We start from the raw sequence: 19,955 nt of genomic DNA on the forward strand, positions 1-19,955 counted from the left end.
CGGGTCAGTATTATTTGTCTGCATCGTGGACAGCTCGCGACAACAGACACCATCGTGATCGCCCTCTCCCTCGCGCTCTCTTATGAAGAGGATGATAAGGTTTGTCTCCATAAGCGAAATGAATAAGGCTGTAAATTAAGCTCTTTGTGAACAATGTGGAAGGGAAGGGAGAAAGGAGACCAGGGCTTCGTTATCAGCAGAAGCAGCCTTGCCCCACTTGAGCGACCCTCCATTATCTAGCAATTAGCAGTTCACACTGGAAGCGTGTAGCCAGGTGTTGTGCGCGAACTTCATGCAAGATTTCCTCACTGAGGCGATGTGACAGTTGTGTTTTGTTGCAAGAAGTCACTGTGTTCATTTATTTCCAGGATTTGGACCAGGAGTAACCAAGACATCGTCTCCACAACCACAGTCTCCACCATCAGTCGCTACGCGACGTCCTGTAAGTCCCGAGAGCCCAAATCCCAGCGAACCAATCACGGAGGTAAGTCATTACTATTATTATTCTCAGTAAATGTGAAATATGCCAAAAACACTTCAGGTACTTTATCTTCAAATTTGATTATATATGTTGTACAGCCGTTTTGAATTTGGAAGCACATGGCAATTCGTTTTTCTGTGAAATATTTATAATATACTTGGTTTTTACTAAATTCACTTCACTAGTTTTAAATAAAAAATTAGAATGCTTTTTAAATACTACTTCTTCTGTTAAAATATTTCTGGTGTATTTTACTGTCATGGTAATGTTATCAACGAGAGCTGTCTCTTAATGGCTGATATTCAGTTACTTGAACAATACCACCAATAAAATTGAGTATCATCAATCAGTCATCATTCAGTCACAACTGATCTGCATTTAGGGCAGTTGTCAAGGTTTCGGATTCCCTATCTGTTGTTTTCATAGCCTTGTCTTAACTGATTGCGAAGAAATTGGAAATTTGTCGAACATCGCCCTTGGTAAGTTATTCCAATCCCTAACTCACTTTCCTATAAACGAATATTTGCCCTAATTTGTCCCCTTGAATTCCAACTTTATCTTCATATTGTGATCTTTCCTACTTTTAAAGACACCACTCAAACTTATTCGTCTACTCATGTGATTCCACGCCATCCCTCTACTGACAGCTCGGAACATACCGCTTAGTCGAGCAGCTCGTCTTCTTTCTCCCAAGTCTCCCCAGCCCAAACTTTATAACATTTTTCTATCGCTACTCCTTTTTCGGAAATCATCCAGAACAAATCGAGTTGATTTTCTTTGGATTTTTCTAGTTCTCGAATGAAGTAATCCTGGTGAGGGTCCCATACACTTGAACCATACTCTAGTTGGGGTCTTAACAGAAACTTATATGCCCTCTCCCTTACCTCCTTACTACAACCCCTAAACACCTTCATAACCATGTGCAGGGATCTGTACCTTTTATTTACAATACTGTTTATGTGATTACCCCAATGAAGATCATTTCTTATATTAACACCTAGCACAATGATTCCTATAAAGAACTTTCACCCCATCAACGCAGTAATTAAAACTGAGAGGACTTTTCCTATTTGTGAAACTAACAACCTGACTTTTAACACCGTTTATCATCATGCCATTGCGTACTGTCCATCTCACAATATTATGGAGGTCATTTTGCAGTTGCTCACAATCTTGTAATTTATGTATTACTCCTACAGAATAACATCATCCGCAGAAAGTCTTATCTCTGATTCCACATCTTTACTCATATAATTTATATATATTATATTATATTATATTATATTATATTATATTATATTATATTATATTATATTATATTATATTATATTATATAAGAAAACATAAAGGTCAAATAATAATGTACTACCTTGAGGAATTCCCCTCTTAATTATTACAGGATCAGATAGAGCTTCGCCTACTCTAATTCTCTGAGATCTATTTTCTAGAAATATAGCCACCCATTCAGTCACTCTCTATCAAGTCCTACTGCACTCATTTTTGCCAGTAATCTCCTATCATCTGTCCTATCAAATGCCTTAGACAGCTCAATCCCAACACAATCCATTTGACCTGCCGAATCCAAGATATCTGCTATACCTTGCTAAAATCCTACAAGTTGAGCTTCTATGGAATAACCTTTCCTAAACCCGAACTGCCTTCTACCGAACCGGTTATTAATTTCGCAAACATGTCTAATATAATCAGAAAGAATGGTTTCCCAAAGCTTACATGCAATACATGTCGAACTGACTGGCCTGTAATTTTCAGCTTTATGTCTATCAATATGGTACTATATCCCAACCCATTGTCTTTAGTTTATCCCCCGAAATCTTACCACTTCCAGCCGCTTTTCTAGTTTTCAATTTTGTATCTCATTGTAAATGTCGATATCATAGATAAATTTTAATACTAACTGGACATTATCCTTGTAACCAATATATTTTACATACTACTGACTGAATACTTCTGCCTTTTGAATATCCTCGCATACACACTCCCCTTGTTAATTAATGATTCCTGGAATGTCCTTCTTGGAACCTGTTTCGGCCTTTAAGTACCTATACATACCCTTCCATTTTTCACTAAAATTTGTATGACTGCCAATTATGCTTACCATCATGTTATCCTTAGCTGACTTCTTTGCTAGATTCAGTTTCGTATTCAGTTCCGTCAATTTCTCCTTAGTTCCACAGCCATTTCTAACTCTATTTCATTCCAATCTGCACCTCCTTCTTAGCCTCTTTACTTGTCTGTTATAATATAATGGGTCTTTACCATTCCCTACCACCTTTAAAGGGACAAACCTGTTTTTACATTCCCCAACAATTACTTTAAACCCATCCCAGAGTCTGTTTACATTTTTATTTACCGTTTTATTACACAGTAATCCACATCTATACGAATTTAGAAGACTTTCAATGTTATTTATTTATTTATTTATTTATTTATTTATTTATTTATTTATTTATTTATTTATTTATTATAATTTTGATACTCAATATGCCCAGTAATTCGATTTAATTACTTTCTTATGTATTTACGATCGATCAGCAGAATGCTAATCAGAAAAGGGTGGACTTCAATTTAAACATAATAGAAACAAAATTCACTCAAATAACCTAAACAAAATGGGCAACAACACAACAAGAAAAGGTAAAGTACACGTGAGTTATACGTTGAGTTTGGCCAGTAGGCTTTTCGCATTACCACTTCCAGTAAGAGTTTCAAACTATAGATAATTTATTAATACTTCACACTGAAGAAATAAACTATTTAGTGTTACAATTGGTTTCTTTTGCTAGTTGCTTTACGTCGCACCGACACAGATAGGTCTTATGGCGACGATGGGATAGGAAAGGCCTAGGAGTAGGAAGGAAGCGGCCGTGGCCTTAATTAAGGTACAACCCCAGCATTCGCATGGTGTGAGAATGGGAAACCACGGAAAACCATCTTCAGGGCTGCCGAGAGTGGGATTCGAACCCACTACATCCGGGATGCAAGCTCACAGCCGCGTGAACTTGACCGCACGGCCAACTTGCCCGGTGTTACAGTTGTCACACGGTGTTCAAATTCACTGTCATTAGTCAGAATCTTCATCGCTTGTGTCGCTAAGTAACAGGTCTTAAGTAGTATGTTTTCCGACGTGTGAGCTGGAGGGATTTGGCGCTGATATTAAAATACACAGCACCGGGAATTTGATCTAGATGGTTGAAGAATTTCTTCGCTGTTAATCGAACATAATGATGAATTGGTGAAATACTCGTTTCTTTTGCAATTGTTGGTGACGTACAAACCAGGGAGCACTGGTAATTACTCAGAATGCTTTATTTTGGAAGGTATGTAGACGTTTTCTTGACTGCCTCTTCCCGTACAGGGCAGACATATATGGTGATGGGGCGCAGGATGGAGTTCGCATGAGGTTTTCCAGTCCAGTAAGGGGTACAGTTTGCGAGGACGAGCGTGCCCAAGAATAGTAAATCTTGTAATATGAGCTTGCCAAGTAAGACGCTTGTCTAGGACCACCCCGAGGTATTTTACAGGAGTCCCCCAAGATACGCGGTGACAGTTTCATTATACGATTGAAGAGGAAGTATAGGGTTATACGGCTGAAGTGTATTTTTGCCTCTGCCTTTGTGGCATTAAGGGTGATGCGCCACTTAGAAGAATAAATCGTCACATGATCTAAAGATATTTGTAATGTGTTCGTGGCCTCTAGCAGATGACGGCGGGGAGTAAAGATCACAGTGTCATCGGCGTACATTGCTGTACAAAAGTGTGGTTATTCAGGAATATCCGAGGAGAAAATATTCAAGAGAAGTGGAGATAGAACTGATCCCTGTAGTACTCTTGCTGTAATTTTCTGAGTGTTGAAGTAGTAACACCAATACTGACGACAAATTGTCCTGTCTGTCTGTCTGTCTGTCTGTCTGTCTGTCTGTCTGTCTGTCTGTCTGTCTGCCTGTCTGTCTGTCTGTCTGTCTGTCTGTCCAACCCGTTGCAGCCATTGTAAGGCAGACCCTCCGATGAAGATGGCAGCGCCTGCACAGTAACCGCGTGTTACTCTGGTGGAGCTGTGAGAGTTACAAGAATGTTAGGGACAGAACAGAAACCCAGTCCTCGAACCAATGGAATTAAACGTTTACGATTAAAATCACGTCAGCCTCGTTTAGGTAGATTTACTGGCACATAAAAGAACTCCTTCGGGAAACAATTCCAGTAGGTAATGGGACGTAAAACCAATAACATTATCATTCTTATCTGCATAATGTATATTAATGTCATGAAATACGTTCAATACACATTTCGTAAATCTAACTGTATAATAATATTAAACAATGTATGCCAGTACTAGGCCTACCTATAAATAAAATATTATTAGGAAGAAGTATTATATATATAAAGATTCAGTTATATATACGTAGAAGAATCAATAATTTTTATGAGCGTAACAGCTTAGGCTTTTGTAACTGGCATTTCAGTGATAGTCGAAGGAATTTATTGGGCTTCTACACCGTGATCCAGTTGTGCTTATAGCAATCATCATCATCATCATCATCATCATCATCATCATCTTATGTATTCGGAGCAAAGACTGAGCTGTACTTTCGCCGATGTCTTGTAAGCCCTAGCTGAGAAATTACAACCTTGATTTTCCGTGAGGCCGTTTCCCGTCGACATAAACCTCAGCAACAGTTAACATTATCTGGAAATGACGTTAAGTGTGACTCCAACAAGAAATATGTTTTCTGCATGTTCACTTCACCAGAGATATACTTTGTTTTATTCAACGTAGAGCTGTAGCTTTCGGCAAGTTATCCTTCAGGTCACTTTTTCCGGAAACACCACATTTTAAAAACCTCAAAGACTCAGTATCATGAAATGAGTGGACATTATTTTTATTATAGATAATTTAAAATATTTGAAATTATACGAAAATATATCCAGGCAATACGCGGTATAAAAAGAATTTAACCAGATGTGAGCGTTTATCAACCTCTAAATTTCTGTCGCTGCGAAGAAAAGGGAACATATCAATTATATTGTTAAATTAAATACAGACCATCAACAGCGTCATTAAACTGTTTATAAATTACCAAACGAACGGTAACTTTTCACCTGTTCCTGATGGCTAGAATTTTTTTTAAATAACTGAATGTATTCAACGTATTGAGATAATGTCCGGCTCCATGGCTAAATGGTTAGCATGCAGGCCTTTGGTCACAGGGGTCCCGAGTTCGATTCCCGGCAGGGTCGGGAATTTTAACCATAATCGGTTAATTTCGCTGGCACGGGGACTGGGTGTATGTGTCGTCTCCATCATCATTTCATCTTCATCACGACGCGCAGGTCACCTACGACAATAAAATCAAAAGACCTGCATCTGGCGAGCCGAACTTGTCCTCAGACACTCCCGGCACTAAAAGCCATGCGCCATTCCATTCATTGAGATGTGTATGTATGTATGTATGTATGTATGTATGTATGTATGTATCTATGTATGTATGTTGGGTATTCAGCCCGAAGGCTGGTTTGATCCTACACAGTTCCGCCAACAGCTGTCATAGATAGCCTAGGCGTCACTGAAGAGACATACTAGGGAAGTGAGGAGTGAGGTAGTTTCCCGTTGCTTTCCTCACCGAGCCAGAAGTTGTCATTATATATCAGTCTGCCAAGCCCACTGAAATGCATGCACCAACCGACCCTATGAGTGACATTTTCACACCATTCATAACAGGGACTGTCTGCATAAGGAATGGTATTACTAGCATCGCTCATACCTCGGTCGCTTTCATATTGCCAAAGCCACGGATGAGACTGAGACAGACAGGTCAATGAAAGTAACAAATTTGTTCTAGCCCATACCAGAAGACATAGTGCACTGTAAACACTACATCTTGCCAACAACGGCATTTCATTGAGATAGTAACCATATTTTAAGTAAATTCTTGTTCTTTGCAGTGCATAAATCATATAATCTTACCTTATATCATTTCATTAGATTCGTTGCATTTCAATCGCCAAGAATTCAAATACTTTGTAAGAGTAGCATCCGGTATTGCCCGAAATTTAAGAATGGTAGGAGGGTAGTATGTTGATAAAATGGTATACGCAGCTCACCTTCATTAGGGGTGTGCCTGAAAAGAGCTGCACCACGTTAGGATGAGGACAGAGTAATCACACACATAGTTTTCATTCTATGGGCCCGCACAATCACTATGAGTCCATATCTTACAAACAAGACACTGGATCCATAGTTCTCCCCCAGAGCCATCAGGAAACCCACCGTCACACAGCATACAGTGCGCATCTTGAGAACCAGGACGCAGTTGGCCTGAGTCATCCAAGAAGAATTCATCGTTTGCACCTGTGATAGAGATAGGGATAGGCTACCTCTTGGAGATTCATCAGGGGTTTGTACAATTTTCTTCTAGCTATGATCTCTTAACTTGTCTCTTTTAGATGATGTCGTGAGTACTTTTGATGCAGCATGAACCAAGTCGTTTTGTAGGGAGATTATGTTATTACGTCTGTTTTGCCAGGTTTCCGTCAACGATCTGATTGTCGTGCTTCGCCGAGCTGAGTGGCTCAGGCACTGGCCTTCTGACCCCAGCTTGGCAGGTTCGATCCTGGCTCAGTCCGGTGGTATTTGAAGGTGGTCAAACACGTCAGCTTCGTGTCGGTAGATTTACTGGCACGTAAAAGAATTCCTTCGGGACTAAATCCCGGCATCTGTGCGCCTCCGAAAACCGTTAAAGTTGTTAGTGGGTGTTGAAAGCATTATTATTATTATTATTATTATTATTATTATTATTATTATTATTATTATTATTATTATTATTATTATTATTTAGGATGGTTGACCAGCGACTTCTGTCCTAACTGAGCACAATGACTAGCTCACCAACGTGCAGGTGTGGGCAAGGCACTTATCAAGTAATCGATTGGTTTTGTACTCACACGCGGTGCTTAAGGTTGTAGGATCGAATAACTCAGCTATCGGTTACCCTTTAAGAGTGCTAAAACGGATGTACCCTGTCAGTAGATTTACTGGTACTTTGAAGGATCCCTGTTCAGGTAAACATTCTTGAACCACTGCGTCTACCCGTACCACGTAGCCAAGTCGAACAGCTCCAGGACCCTTAAGACCGTTCTGTGTATTATTATTATTATTATTATTATTATTATTATTATTATTATTATTATTATTATTATTATTATTGCCGTCGTGGTCCATGATCATTAAAGTGTTGAAGTCTAAAAGGTCTGACGCCGTTGGTCGTAAAAATGTTCACCATCTGAATGTTGGCCGGTAGGGGAGGTCGTGGATTAAAATTTGTAATAACTAGTTTGCGTGTCAGAAACATGCATCAAATTCCAAATCTCCCTGAAGTGCTGGAGTGAGGACATATGACGCTGTTGATGGTGATTCGTCTGTCGGATGGAGGCGTTAAGCCTTGAGCCCCTTGGCGCTTTTCGACAGGAGTAGGATAACTGCAAGCACCGGGTTTCACTCCCTCCCTTCCTACTATCATGTATCACGTCATTCATTTCATATCATTAAAACCTCTGATAAGGTTAACGTCAGGAAGGGCATCCGGTTATTAAAAACCCGCTAAGACAAAATTCATTTCACATTATACCCCACCCCGTAGATAAACGGGACAAGAGTTGGACAAACAAATAAATTATTATGATTATTAATATTAATACTATTATTATTGTTGTTATTATTATTATTATTATTATTATTATTATTATTATTATTACTGTTATTATTATTAATATTGTAACCGTGTTTTAGTGGACCAGAGAGGTGTAAGTACGTGCTGGTGTGAATGGGTGGACAGAGAAAATGAGAGCATAATTTAAAACACTAAATTTTGAACTTTTATTTCTTTCCTTTCTTTTTTCTGAGTTTAAAATTTGGTAGTTAGAAAATCTGAAACAACAACATCAAATAACAGTTAAAGGGCTCATCAGCTCGGATAACTAGGGTGGATTATAAATCCAAAAATTATCGGGCACAATAGAGAAGATTGTCAACACAGTAGTTTACGAAGCAATGAGCATTGTAGCTCTAAATGTACACTATTTCAAAGAGCATACTTGCTCCACTCATTGACTTCCTAGGAGACTGAGCTCCAAAATTTTACGGAAGTCCAGCCTCTCACTAGGTATTTTTTTTCAAATTTACTGACAGTTTTTACTGTCATTTATGCTCGACAGTCTGTTCCATACTGGTCTATACATATTTATAATTTAAACAGGGGCAATGAGTGCCCCTTGTAAATGACCTAAATGTACAAAAGGAGGCGAAACACATGCACTCCTTTTGAAAGACAAAAAACCCACATGGGCTTATGGCCCGAAGTTGCAGAGGCTAAGCCTATACTACAGAGGGCTGACTAGATTGCGAAATAGTAAGTACCAAAATAGTTTTTAGAAAATCATAGTCACCCCCATACCAAGTTGAATGGGAATTAACTGAAGGTGAACACTCTTAATTTCCTAAGTTATATACTTCCCATCGGGGATTTGAACAAAGTCTTCAGACCCACCTGAAAATTTACATTTAAAAGGTGATATTAAACTTTAAAATTTTACATTAAGAAGGAAGTTTGAAACCTTCCCTTCACGTTAACTGCCTGGAGCTATTTACATGTTAAAAGATGTCTACCATTACCTTGATTTGTTGGGCCTTCCGACGACGGCAAGGCTGCCCCTGGCCACTATTCTGCCGTACACACACTTAGAACGGAGCGATGAAGGTAACAATACGGCCCTAAAGCGCCCAACTTTTATAGCAACTCAGGGGGAAAAGTTCCCGAACTCTCTTGACTTAGGCAGAATGCCTGTACACACCCCCCATTTTAATTGGTACAACAATATATACAACATTTTCTCATTGGTTCATAACTTAAGGAAGAAGGAAGTCGTAGTAGGGCTGACAAGCTCAGCACATTAAAAAACAATTTAAAAACACTTAAGGTTTACTAACTTAGACAATAGGAAATTCCCTTTAAAACTAATTGTCCGTCCTCCCGCCAGAGGGGGCACATAAGCCGATGGTAGAGACATCTAAGGATTAAAGGTCCAAATATATTCAGATACACCGTTCAGGGTTCACAGCACAGATGGCCTTCTAGAAGGCACGCCGTTCAAATGAACCGGCACAGTTATTATTATTATTATTATTATTATTATTATTATTATTATTATTATTATTATTATTATTATTATTATTATTATTATTATTATTATTATTATTATTATTATTATTATTATTATTACCAAGGGCAGTGGCCGCGGGTGTTAACGCTCTACGTCTATGGAGACAAGCTCTGCGTTCGGCAGACGAGCGGGTTCAAACACCAAACATCACCGTCGGGTGTCCTGAAAATGGTTTACAGTGGTTTCCAATTTTCATTTCTAGGCAAATACCGGGACAGTTCCTATCGACAAGCCACAGCCTATTCTGTCCACCTGATTACCCAATTTCATTCACCATCACTCGTTTCATCTTCATCAGCTCTTCAAAATGAAGTTGGCGTCAGTAAGTGAATCCGGCTGCAAAACATGCCATATAGGCCTAATTTCATCTCGCGTTATCTCCGATCCCGTATCAGGTAACAGTAGTAAGTGGTAGACATTATTATTATTATTATTATTATTATTATTATTATTATTATTATTATTATTATTATTATTATTATTATTATTATTATTATTATTATTACTTCGAATGCGCCATCTAAGGACCACGATGTTCAACTTTTCTGCTTGGAGAGGGACTTCATATTTGCCCAGCACTCACGCATTCACTAGCTATGCTTCTCCCTTCTTTCCTTAGTTCAAAGGGCGCCTCTTTTTTACATGATGGTCTGTCCTGAAACCTCTTTTGTTTGATTATTCTTCGATAAGGTGCTCGGTTTCTGATGTCGTTTTCAGTTACTCCCAGTTCCTGCATGTCTTTCTTCACTTCTGTTAGCCATCGTGTCCATATTTTTCTGTTTGCCCAGTAGTTGAAAAGCCGGTAGGTCATGCTAGTTGGGTTCATCCATGTCCATAGAAGATCAGAGGCCTCCTCCTGGCTACGTCTGTGATTTTTTTCAGTATAACTGTATAGTTCCTGCTTTGGCCGCCTTCTGTACTCGCCATCTATTTTGATCAATCCTAGTATCTTTCTCATGATCTTCCTCTCCTGGATCTCCAGTTTGTCCAACAATCCTTTTCTGTTCAGCATCAAGCATCCTGTGGCATATAGGGCTTCTGGGTTTATAACTGTCTGGTAGTACCTCAATTTGGTGTTACGAGAGAGGCATTTCTTGTTATAAATGTTCTTGGTCAGTCGATATGCTAACTCTAGTTTGTTAATCCGGGTTGTTAGTGCTATCCCTTCTGACATATTGGGTTCCAGCCATTCTTTTTTTAATTTGATTGACGTCGCACCGACACAGATAGGTCTTATGGCGACGATGAGATAGGAAAGGGATAGGAGTGGGAAGGAAGCGGCCGTGGCCTTAGTTAAGGTATAGCCCCAGAATTTGGCTGGTGTGAAAATGGGAAACCACGGAAAACCATCTTCAGGGCTGCCGACAGTGGGGCTCGAACCCATTATCTCCCGGATGCAAGCTCAAAGCTGCGCGCCCCTAACCGCACGGCCAACTCGCCCGGTCCAGTCATTCTCCCGGGTACTTAAATCTGTTGACTTTCTCAAACTGGCCCTGTTCCAACTGTAGTTTGCTGGGAGTATCACTGATATTGGTGAAGCATTTTATCTTTTCTTGAGATACCCGTAATCCCATCTTGGCAGCCTGGTGTTTAAGTTCATTGAGTTGATTCACTGCTACTTCTACAGAGTTCGCCAGAAGTGCCAGGTCATCTGGGAACGCCAAACAGTCAACTGGTAGCCACTTCCATTTGTGTCCCAGGCAAATACCACTTGGAATCTTTTGTTCCTCCAGTTCTTTCCGCCACTCTCTGATGACCTTGTCCAATGAGCAGTTGAAAAGAAAGGGGGAAAGTCCGTCACCCCGCCAACTCCTGTTTTTATTTCAAAACTTTCCGAAAGTGTTCCTCTGAACTTCACTCGTGATCGTGTATTACTGAGGGTCTTTTGAATAAGACTGCGAGTCTTCTGGTCCAGGCCCATTTCCTGCACAATTCTCAAGAGGGTAGTTCTGTCTACTGAGTCGTATGCTTTCGTAAAGTCAACAAAGGTGACTACATACTTCTTGCGCACTAGTTTAACTTGCATTAGTACCTACTTCAAGTTGAGGATCTGTTCAGCACAAGAACGTCCTTTTCTGAAACCACCTTGGTATTCCCCCAATTGTGGATCCAATTGAGGTTCGGCGCTGTTCAATAAGGCCTTAGATAATATCTTGTACGTAACTTGTATCAATGATATCCCTCTATAATTGTTCGTGTCAGTCAGGTCACCCTTCTTGTGTAAGGGGTGGATCAGAGCAGATGTCCAGTCATCTGGTAGCCTCTCAGTTTCCCAGATGTTCCGTAGGATCTCTTTCAACTTGCTGATTGCTTTTTCCCCGGCCAGCTTCCATAGTTCGGCAACTATTACGTCTTCTTCCGGTGTTTTATTATTTTTCAAAGATTGGATGATGTTTGTTACTTCTTCTTCTTCTGTTGGAGGAAAAGAGTTTGGTTGTCTGAGTCTGTCATTATAGACAAAGGAAGTCTTACTGGACTCGCAGTTGAAGAGATTCTCAAAAGTATTTGACTAATAGGTGACAGTTGTCTCTGTCACTATAGGCTAAGTTCCCATCTGGTCCCCTGAAGTGTCTGAGGTTTCGTTTGAAGGTCTTGCAGAAGTTTCTGGAGTTGTTCTTCTAAAAGTCTTAATCCAATTGCGTTAATTGGTCCTGGGTGTATTCACGTTTAACCTGTCTGATGATTCTGGCAGTTAGTCGACGCTGCTCTATGAACTTATCCCTATTTGCTTGGGACTTTTGTGAGTTCCATCGTAGCCAAGCTACCTGTCTCTGTGCGAGAGCTTGGTCGCAGTACTGGTCCACCATGTGTGTTTCTTCTGTTTCATTAACAGTGCGACTTCTGCAGCAGCTTTGACTAAGCTGTCCCGTAGTTGGTTCCAGTTGTAACTATCGTATTCTAGTGCTTGCATTTTCTTTGTAATCATGTTACTTGATTTCACTTTCTCCAGGTCAAACTTAGTGAATTTGGGGGTTCGCGCTCTTCTTGTATGTCTGGGTAAGGACCGAGACTTTATTTCGGAGAGGTAGTGATCTGAGTCCAGATTCGCCCCTCTTCGTACCTTGACGTTTTATATTCCTCTACAAGACATCCTTGAAATGGCCACGTGGTCTGTCAGAAATTCTCTAAGGAGTTTGTTTGGTGACATCTATGCCATCAGCTTTCTTCTTAAACGTTTGAAAGCCGTTGATTTCATTACTATATTAAAGGTCTTACAGAGTCCGACAAGTCGTTCTCTATTTCTCCATTATTATTATTATTATTATTATTATTATTATTATTATTATTCTTTCTTTCTTTCTTTCTTTCTTTCTTTCTTTCTTTCTTTCTTTCTTTCTTTCTTTCTTTTTAAATCTGCTTACCCACCAGGGTTGTTTTTTTCCCTCGGACTCAGCGAGGGATCCCACCTCTACCGCCTCAAGGGCAGTGTCCATGAGCATGAGACTTTGGGACGAGGACACAATTGGGAAGGAGGACGAGTACCTCGCAAGGCTGCCTCACCTGCTATACTGAACAGTGGCCTTGTAGTGGAATGTAAAGACTGGAAGGGATAGACACGGAAGAGAAAGGAAGCAGCCGTGGCCTTAAGTTAGGTATAATCCCGGCATTTCCCTGAAGAAGTGGGGAAACAACGAAAAACCACTCCGAGGATGGCTGAGGTGGGAATCGAACCCCCTATTCTCAGTTGACCTCCGGAGGCTGAGTGAACCCCGTTCCAGCCCTCGTACCACTTTTCAAATTTCGTGGCAGAGCCGGGAATCGAACCCGGACCTCCGGGGGTGGCAGCTAATCACACTAACCACTGCACCACAGATGCGGACATTATTATTATTATTATTATTATTATTATTATTATTATTTGTTTTCCCACAGTCGTTGCATAGTGAAAGATATCTTATCAAAGTGTAGTAAAACGAAGAGATAGTGTGTTTGAATCCCGCCTGGCGGCAGCCCTGAAGATGGGTTTCCATTGTTTCCAATTTTCACACGAGGCACATTCTGGGGCTGTACATTAATTAAATTCACGGTTGCTTCCGTACCTGTCCTAGCCCCGTCCCTTCCCATCGTCGCCATAAGACTGTCTGCTTCGGTGTGACGTAAAGCAAATGGCAAAAGGAAAAAATAATACAAACGTCAGTTTGTCTGAGAGGGAGGTGAAAGCTGAGTGTTGCTGGGAAAATGCATAAGCTGAAGATAACGGTATATAAGTAGCAAGAATAAAATAGTTAAAATAATGGCATTGGTACAAGCAGGTGATAACAATGGGAAGGAAGCGACCGTGACCTTAATTAACGTACAGCCACACCATTTTCCTGGTGTGAAAATGGAGAAATCATTGGAAACCATCTTCAGGGCTGCCGACATTGTAGTTCGAACCCACTATCTCCCGAATGCAAGCTCAGAGCTGCGTGCCCTTAACCGCAGGACCACTTGCTCGGTAGTTTTTTTTTTTGTTTTTTTTTGCTTTACGTCGCACCGACACAGATAGGTCTTATGGCGACGATGGGATAGGAAAGACCTAGTAAGTGGAAGAAAGCGGCCGTGGCCTTAATTCAGGTACACCGAGCTCGATAGCTGCAGTCGCTTAAGTGCGGCCAGTATCCAGTATTCGGGAGATAGTAGGTTCGAACCCCACTGTCGGCAGCCCTGAAGATGGTTTTCCGTGGTTTCCCATTTTCATACCAGGCAAATGCTGGGGCTACCGAGAAATCTGACATCGGCGAAAATGAGAGAATCATGGGGAGAACTAGTAGACGATGAGTAGAACCCACTACTCTGATATTATAAATAGTACTACAACTTCACAAGTTTTCATTTCATCCATGAAGGGGACGGCGGGTCTCCTAGACCTATCAGTAACATTGTGTTTTCTCAACCTCGAAGTGGGATGGCTTCCTGTAAGCTGCGATTGAGCACGTTGGATGAAGCTGAGTTAGTAGGTCGATGAAGTGGCGTATGGCTTTTAGTGCCGGGAGTGTCCGAGGACAAGTTCGGCTCGCCAGGGAGATTTGATGCGGTGAAGATATTCGGAGAAGGTAAGCGGATAGGTGTTCGTGGCCCATGCTACGAACTGACCCGGCATTCGCCGTAGTGAAGGAGAATGGAAAACCATGGTAACCACACAGCCGGCGGTGGGTACCAGCCCTTCTCCGTGTTCCGAATCCAGAACTGTAGAGCCGTGGCCACAGGTATGCCGAAACTCACTCTTCTCGGCTGGTCGGTAGGAATGCAGAGTTGTAGATCCACGGTGCAGTCGTGGCCACCGATACGGCCGAAGTGGATTCTGAATCCGCCGACGTTTACGGATAGTGTCAGTTCACCTAGAGCCACCGGCGAGTGCAGACGTACGGAGTGGAGGGTCCCTGGAGTGGGAGAAGGTAGTGTAAGTGCGGAGTGTTGGAAGTCAGCGAGGTGCTTACAGGCAATGATTGGTGTAGAACAGTACAGGGCGAGCATAGGTGGTTGGGAGGAAAGAAAGAAGAAAGAAGAAGTGAAGACAAGAGAATGCAAAATAGAACTGGATAAAATAGGAGAATTTATGCTTTCTGCAGCGGTGATTTTGATATTGCTTTGAATCGGGGGAGTAGAACTGAACCCAGGTCCGACTTCCAGGGGAAATATTTGCTGGGAGGACATGGAAACAATCAGAAAAATCGTAAAAGAGGTGGTCGCGGAGACATGTCACTTCGAACAAATCAAAAACATGATCAATGAACAAACGAGGGAGTTTGAAAAAATGAAGGGGTGGTTTCAAGAAAAGGTAGAAGACACAGCTTCACAGGTGAGAAGAAATGGTGCAGAAGTTTCAGCATTAAGAGAGGAGATAGGGAGATTGGAAGAGGAGATGTCGAAACTGAAAGCCGACGTCGAGCGGAATCAGAGTTTGAGCGGAGGGAGAAATAGAAACTTTACGGACATGTGGAGAGTTACGAAAAGTAATGAGGGTATTGTAACAAGAAGCAAAAAACAATAATATAGCGAGTAAGTAAGTAATTAAGGGCATGATTGTAGAAGAGGTAAGAGATGGAGGTGGTGTTAGTGGAGTTGAAAGTTATGATGGTATTTATTTGTGGAGGCTGAAATGTTGTGATGGAGAAGTGGTATATAAGTTATGATGAAATGTGGTGTTGGAGAAGTGGTGGTATAAGATGGTGGATGGCAGAAGGTGAGTGTAATGGTAGAAGAAGTAGAGGTGGTATATGAGGTGGAGTTGGTGTTGTATTGCTGAAATGTGGTGTTGGAAAATATTGAGGGCTTGGTATTTATGATTGTGTTATGATTAATTTAGGAGGTGTTATATCGTTGGAATGTGGTGTGGGAGAAGTGGTGATATAAGATAGTGGAAGACAGAAGGTGAGTGCAATTGTCGGAGAAGTATAAGTGGTATATATAGAAATGAGGTGTTGGAAATGTAGATATGAGGTGATGTATGGTTTGGTATTGAGATGGTTTATTTACGGCTGAATTCGTGGCAGTTGGGAGGTGGTATTATTGTATTGGTGTCTGGTATGAATATTGAATTTTTGGAGTTGGAGAGAGGTGATTTCATTATCATTTTGTAAATTTTGGTTTGTTTGTATGGAGAGGACGAAGAAATGTGATGTTGGAGAGGTGTTGGTATATGCGTGATTGGTATTTGTTATTCATTGCCGAAATTTTTGGAGATGGAGGGGTAATTTTATTATGGAGTGTTATGGCGGAATGAAATGAAATGAAGCAATATTAACGCGGATTGGTAAAAGTTGTGGTATGGTGGATTGGAATGCAATGACGGAATATTGTTGTTATTATTTAGCCTTCTACTATAGGAGGTGGAATCTGAAAGATTGAATGCAATGTTAGTGTTATGGCTGGTTTGGTATGCAATCGTGTAATGTTGCTGTTGTAGATTATTTTGGAGTAGGTCAGGGAACAATAAAGGTGATGAAAATGCTGAAGCAAGAAGGTTGCGTGATGAGTGGGTACGTGTGAGTGATAACAAGCAGAAAGTTGCAACACCAGCAGTAGAATGTAAACATAGACCCGGCTGAGGAGGTAAGATAGTTTGGGACCAGCAATAAGAAATGGGATAGTTGTTATTCTTAGTCTTATTTTTACTTTTATTTTTATTCGTGAGTTGTTGTAAACTGTTGTTGATGGAGTTGGTTCTGGTCTATAACTGTAGCGTTAGGTCTTTTTGTTTTATTGTTCTTTTTATTTTGTATATGGTGGAGAGTGGTGGCTTAGGTTGGACTACGTTTATTAATTTTATTAGTTATTGATGTTTTATTATTTTTGTTTGTAAATTTCTGTTGGAGGAGTAGGGTGGCTTAAGTGTGAATTTAGAATTAGACAGGGGAGTAGCTGGACGTGGCATGAAGAGACGGAGGATGACTACCGTGGTGACCTAACTTTTGAGGTCACGTTTCCGGAGTATCTGACGGGCTTCATGGCACGGCCAAGGTGTACAGTAGCAGTAGTTAGTATTTATTTATTTATTTATTTATTATTATTGTTGTTACGGAGCTTTTCGTGGTAGGTAGAGGTGAAAGAAGGTGCGGGTGTGAACGGGTCTCAAGCTACGAAAGTAAAATTAATTTAAAATTTAACAAGGTTATATTTTCTTTTCAAAATAAGGAAATAACAAGCATGGCAGGTACAAAGTAGCAAGTCAAAAGGGTAGTTACAATATTTACAGGATTTGGGCTTCGCGCCCTGACTTCACAATGCTTGGGCAATCAGCTCAGTTTTACCCCAAACACAAGTTTCAACAGAGGGGCAGAAAACCCCATTCATGCCTAGGAGCCCTTGCTCCAAATTACACTGAAAAGCCTCCACGAGGCATACAACACTCAATTTTCAAAAAGAGCCACTCGCTCTCAACTTTAAGCCTCTCAAAGGCCACACCAAACTCCACCTTCGAGTTGTCCTCACTGGACATAGACACAGGGGTAAAATACCCAACCTACTGAGGTCTATTAAATGAAAAGAAGGTTGATTACATGACCTCCAAAATAACAATTAGAGAGGAGGCGATCGGCACTCCTAATACACTTTGTTTTTAAAACCTAATTTGGCTCTTAGGCCACTGATGCAAGGGCTAATCCCATACTACGGAGGTGACTTTAGAAAAGAAACAAATTTACATAATGTTAAGGAAGAATAGGTTGAGAAAAAGTTCACCTCAAAACAATATGAGTGGGAGCTCGAGAGGGTTAAGCACTCTCTATCCCAATACGTAGTTTAAAAGATAGAATAGATACCAGTTTCTTTACATTTTTAAGGAAGGTTACATAACGGAAAAACTTCGGACCCGCCCCGAGAGTTAAACTGCTGAGCTAGCAAAGAAAGAAGTTATTAATTGGCCATTACCTTGTTGTTGACCGCTGCCGAAGAAAGAGGCGCTTCCCGCTCCCTGCTATGTACTTTACACACTGAAAGATGGAACAGAAGTGGCGCAGAGACCCTAAAATCAGCAGTTTATATACTCTCGCGGAAGGTTTTAGGCGTTAGGGGAATGAGAACACCCGCCCACAATCACTTTATTGGAGAATAAAGAGAAACCCCTACACAAGATGAAGAAGAAACACATTATTGGTGGAAAATTAAGTTAAGAAATTCGGGATTGGTTGAATACAAAACAAGGAGAAAGAGAGGGGTATACAGCCAACTTAAACCATAACAGAAGGAAATTTAACAAGAAACAAACTTTTGAAATAAAAATTTCTCCAAAGAACAGTTCTTTTTCTTCGCACTAGGGTGCACTATTGTAGTTCTTCAGTAGTGTCCTCTAGAAGAGAAAGTTCACACTTCTTACTTCAAGCAAAACAAAAACACATCAAAAATGACACAGTTCTAAAACTCCGAAATTTACAGGTAGTGACATCTTCTGAGAAAGTAGAAAATTAATACCGTCAATAAAGTTCAGGTTTCCTCCAGCAGAGGAGTTTCAACTGGCGCACCTTTTGAATTAGCGGCGTGGAGGTGTACCGCCCGGTACAGACCTCCCCCCCAAATGTTCCTCCAGGGGTGACACATGAAATTTGTTTGAAAACTAGGTCCAAATTTTGATGTAGATGTGGAGATTAATTGCCGAAAAATTTATAAGATTTTCTTAATGTGGTTTGATTCAGTTTCGAAATTTTTGTTGTAACTGGAGAAGTAAAGTTTTTATGTTTGTAGAAGTTGAATTGAGAAGGAAAACTTTAGTTTTAAAATCGAGGAAAAAATTTTCTAAGTCCACCAGATTTTGTTGTTGAATTCCCAAGTGTAGTCATCTCTTATAGTAACTGTCCATGTAGTTGATGTTGATTAAGTTGGATGGCCAGACCGGCCGTTGCAGCTTGCGTCCAGAGGAGGCCGCTCGGACCCCTCAAGTACCCTGAGATACCGCTCGCCCGCACTATGAGGGGAGCAGTGGTGTTGAAACACGCCGCGCCCGCGGTGAACATATACAGGCTGCGGGCAAGTAGCAGGTCGTGCGCCGCACATCAGCCTTGGCCGGGAGGAGAGCTCCGGCTCGCCGTGCACATGTCGTCCTCGCTGGGGTCGAGGGGGCCCTTCCTCAAGCCCAGTCGCGGCACAGCGCCGCGCGGCTGCGGGGGCGCTGAAACATTAAAGCTAGGCGGCAGAATATTGTTGGACCATCATCATTTTTTGAGGGCACAGGCTTGGTGGAGAGGTTGAGGGGCCAGCGGCGTGCAGATATCCATGGCATTTAATATAATCAAGCCACAGTGTGTATAGCAGGAGACGGGAGCGTGGTAATGGCCGTGGTAAGGACAGAATGGCAGTTTAACGGTGCGGGGAGGGTTTACAAAAATACTTACATATGAAACTAAATTTTATAGAAGGGGCAGAAAGCCTTAAAAGTGAAACTCAAAAAATATAACCTTCATATTCCTTTCACGATTATATGAAGCAAGTTGACACAAAATTTACACTGGTTTCACCTGTGACAGGTGAACCCTAAATATCCTCTCGGTGGCTGGATTACTTAATAACAACGTAACCGGCGTAAGAAAATCGAGAATGATACAAGGCCCATGAAATCTGGGGGCAAGCTTGCCCGCGGGAACAAAGTTCTTGACCATAACTTGGTCACCTACCTTCAAAGGGGTGGGTCTCCGTCCACGATCATACCTTTCCCTAACCTTATCATGAGACACTTTAAGATTGGCTTTAGCCTTCTTCCAAAGATCTTTAATGTTGTCCGGATCTATTGTCTCGGGCAGAATGTCACTCAGAGACCAGTGGTTAG

The 19,955-nt window shown here is 41.1% G+C and overlaps 1 protein-coding gene across 1 annotated transcript in view; it reads left to right on the forward strand.

Annotated features, from left to right (window-relative positions):
* Positions 1 to 322: 322 nt before the first annotated feature.
* Epac (Exchange protein directly activated by cAMP) overlaps positions 323 to 19,955 on the forward strand; it is a gene marked incomplete at its 5' end in the record, with an annotated part of 226,736 nt that continues 207,103 nt past the window's right edge. The window contains one exon of the mRNA XM_067140072.2: positions 323 to 484. Coding sequence (XP_066996173.1) covers positions 323 to 484 — 162 coding nt within the window. The remainder of the gene's footprint in view (positions 485 to 19,955) is intronic.

This window comes from Anabrus simplex, chromosome 2, assembly GCF_040414725.1.
Source record: "Anabrus simplex isolate iqAnaSimp1 chromosome 2, ASM4041472v1, whole genome shotgun sequence".
In the NCBI taxonomy this organism is placed as follows: Eukaryota; Metazoa; Arthropoda; class Insecta; order Orthoptera; family Tettigoniidae; genus Anabrus; species Anabrus simplex.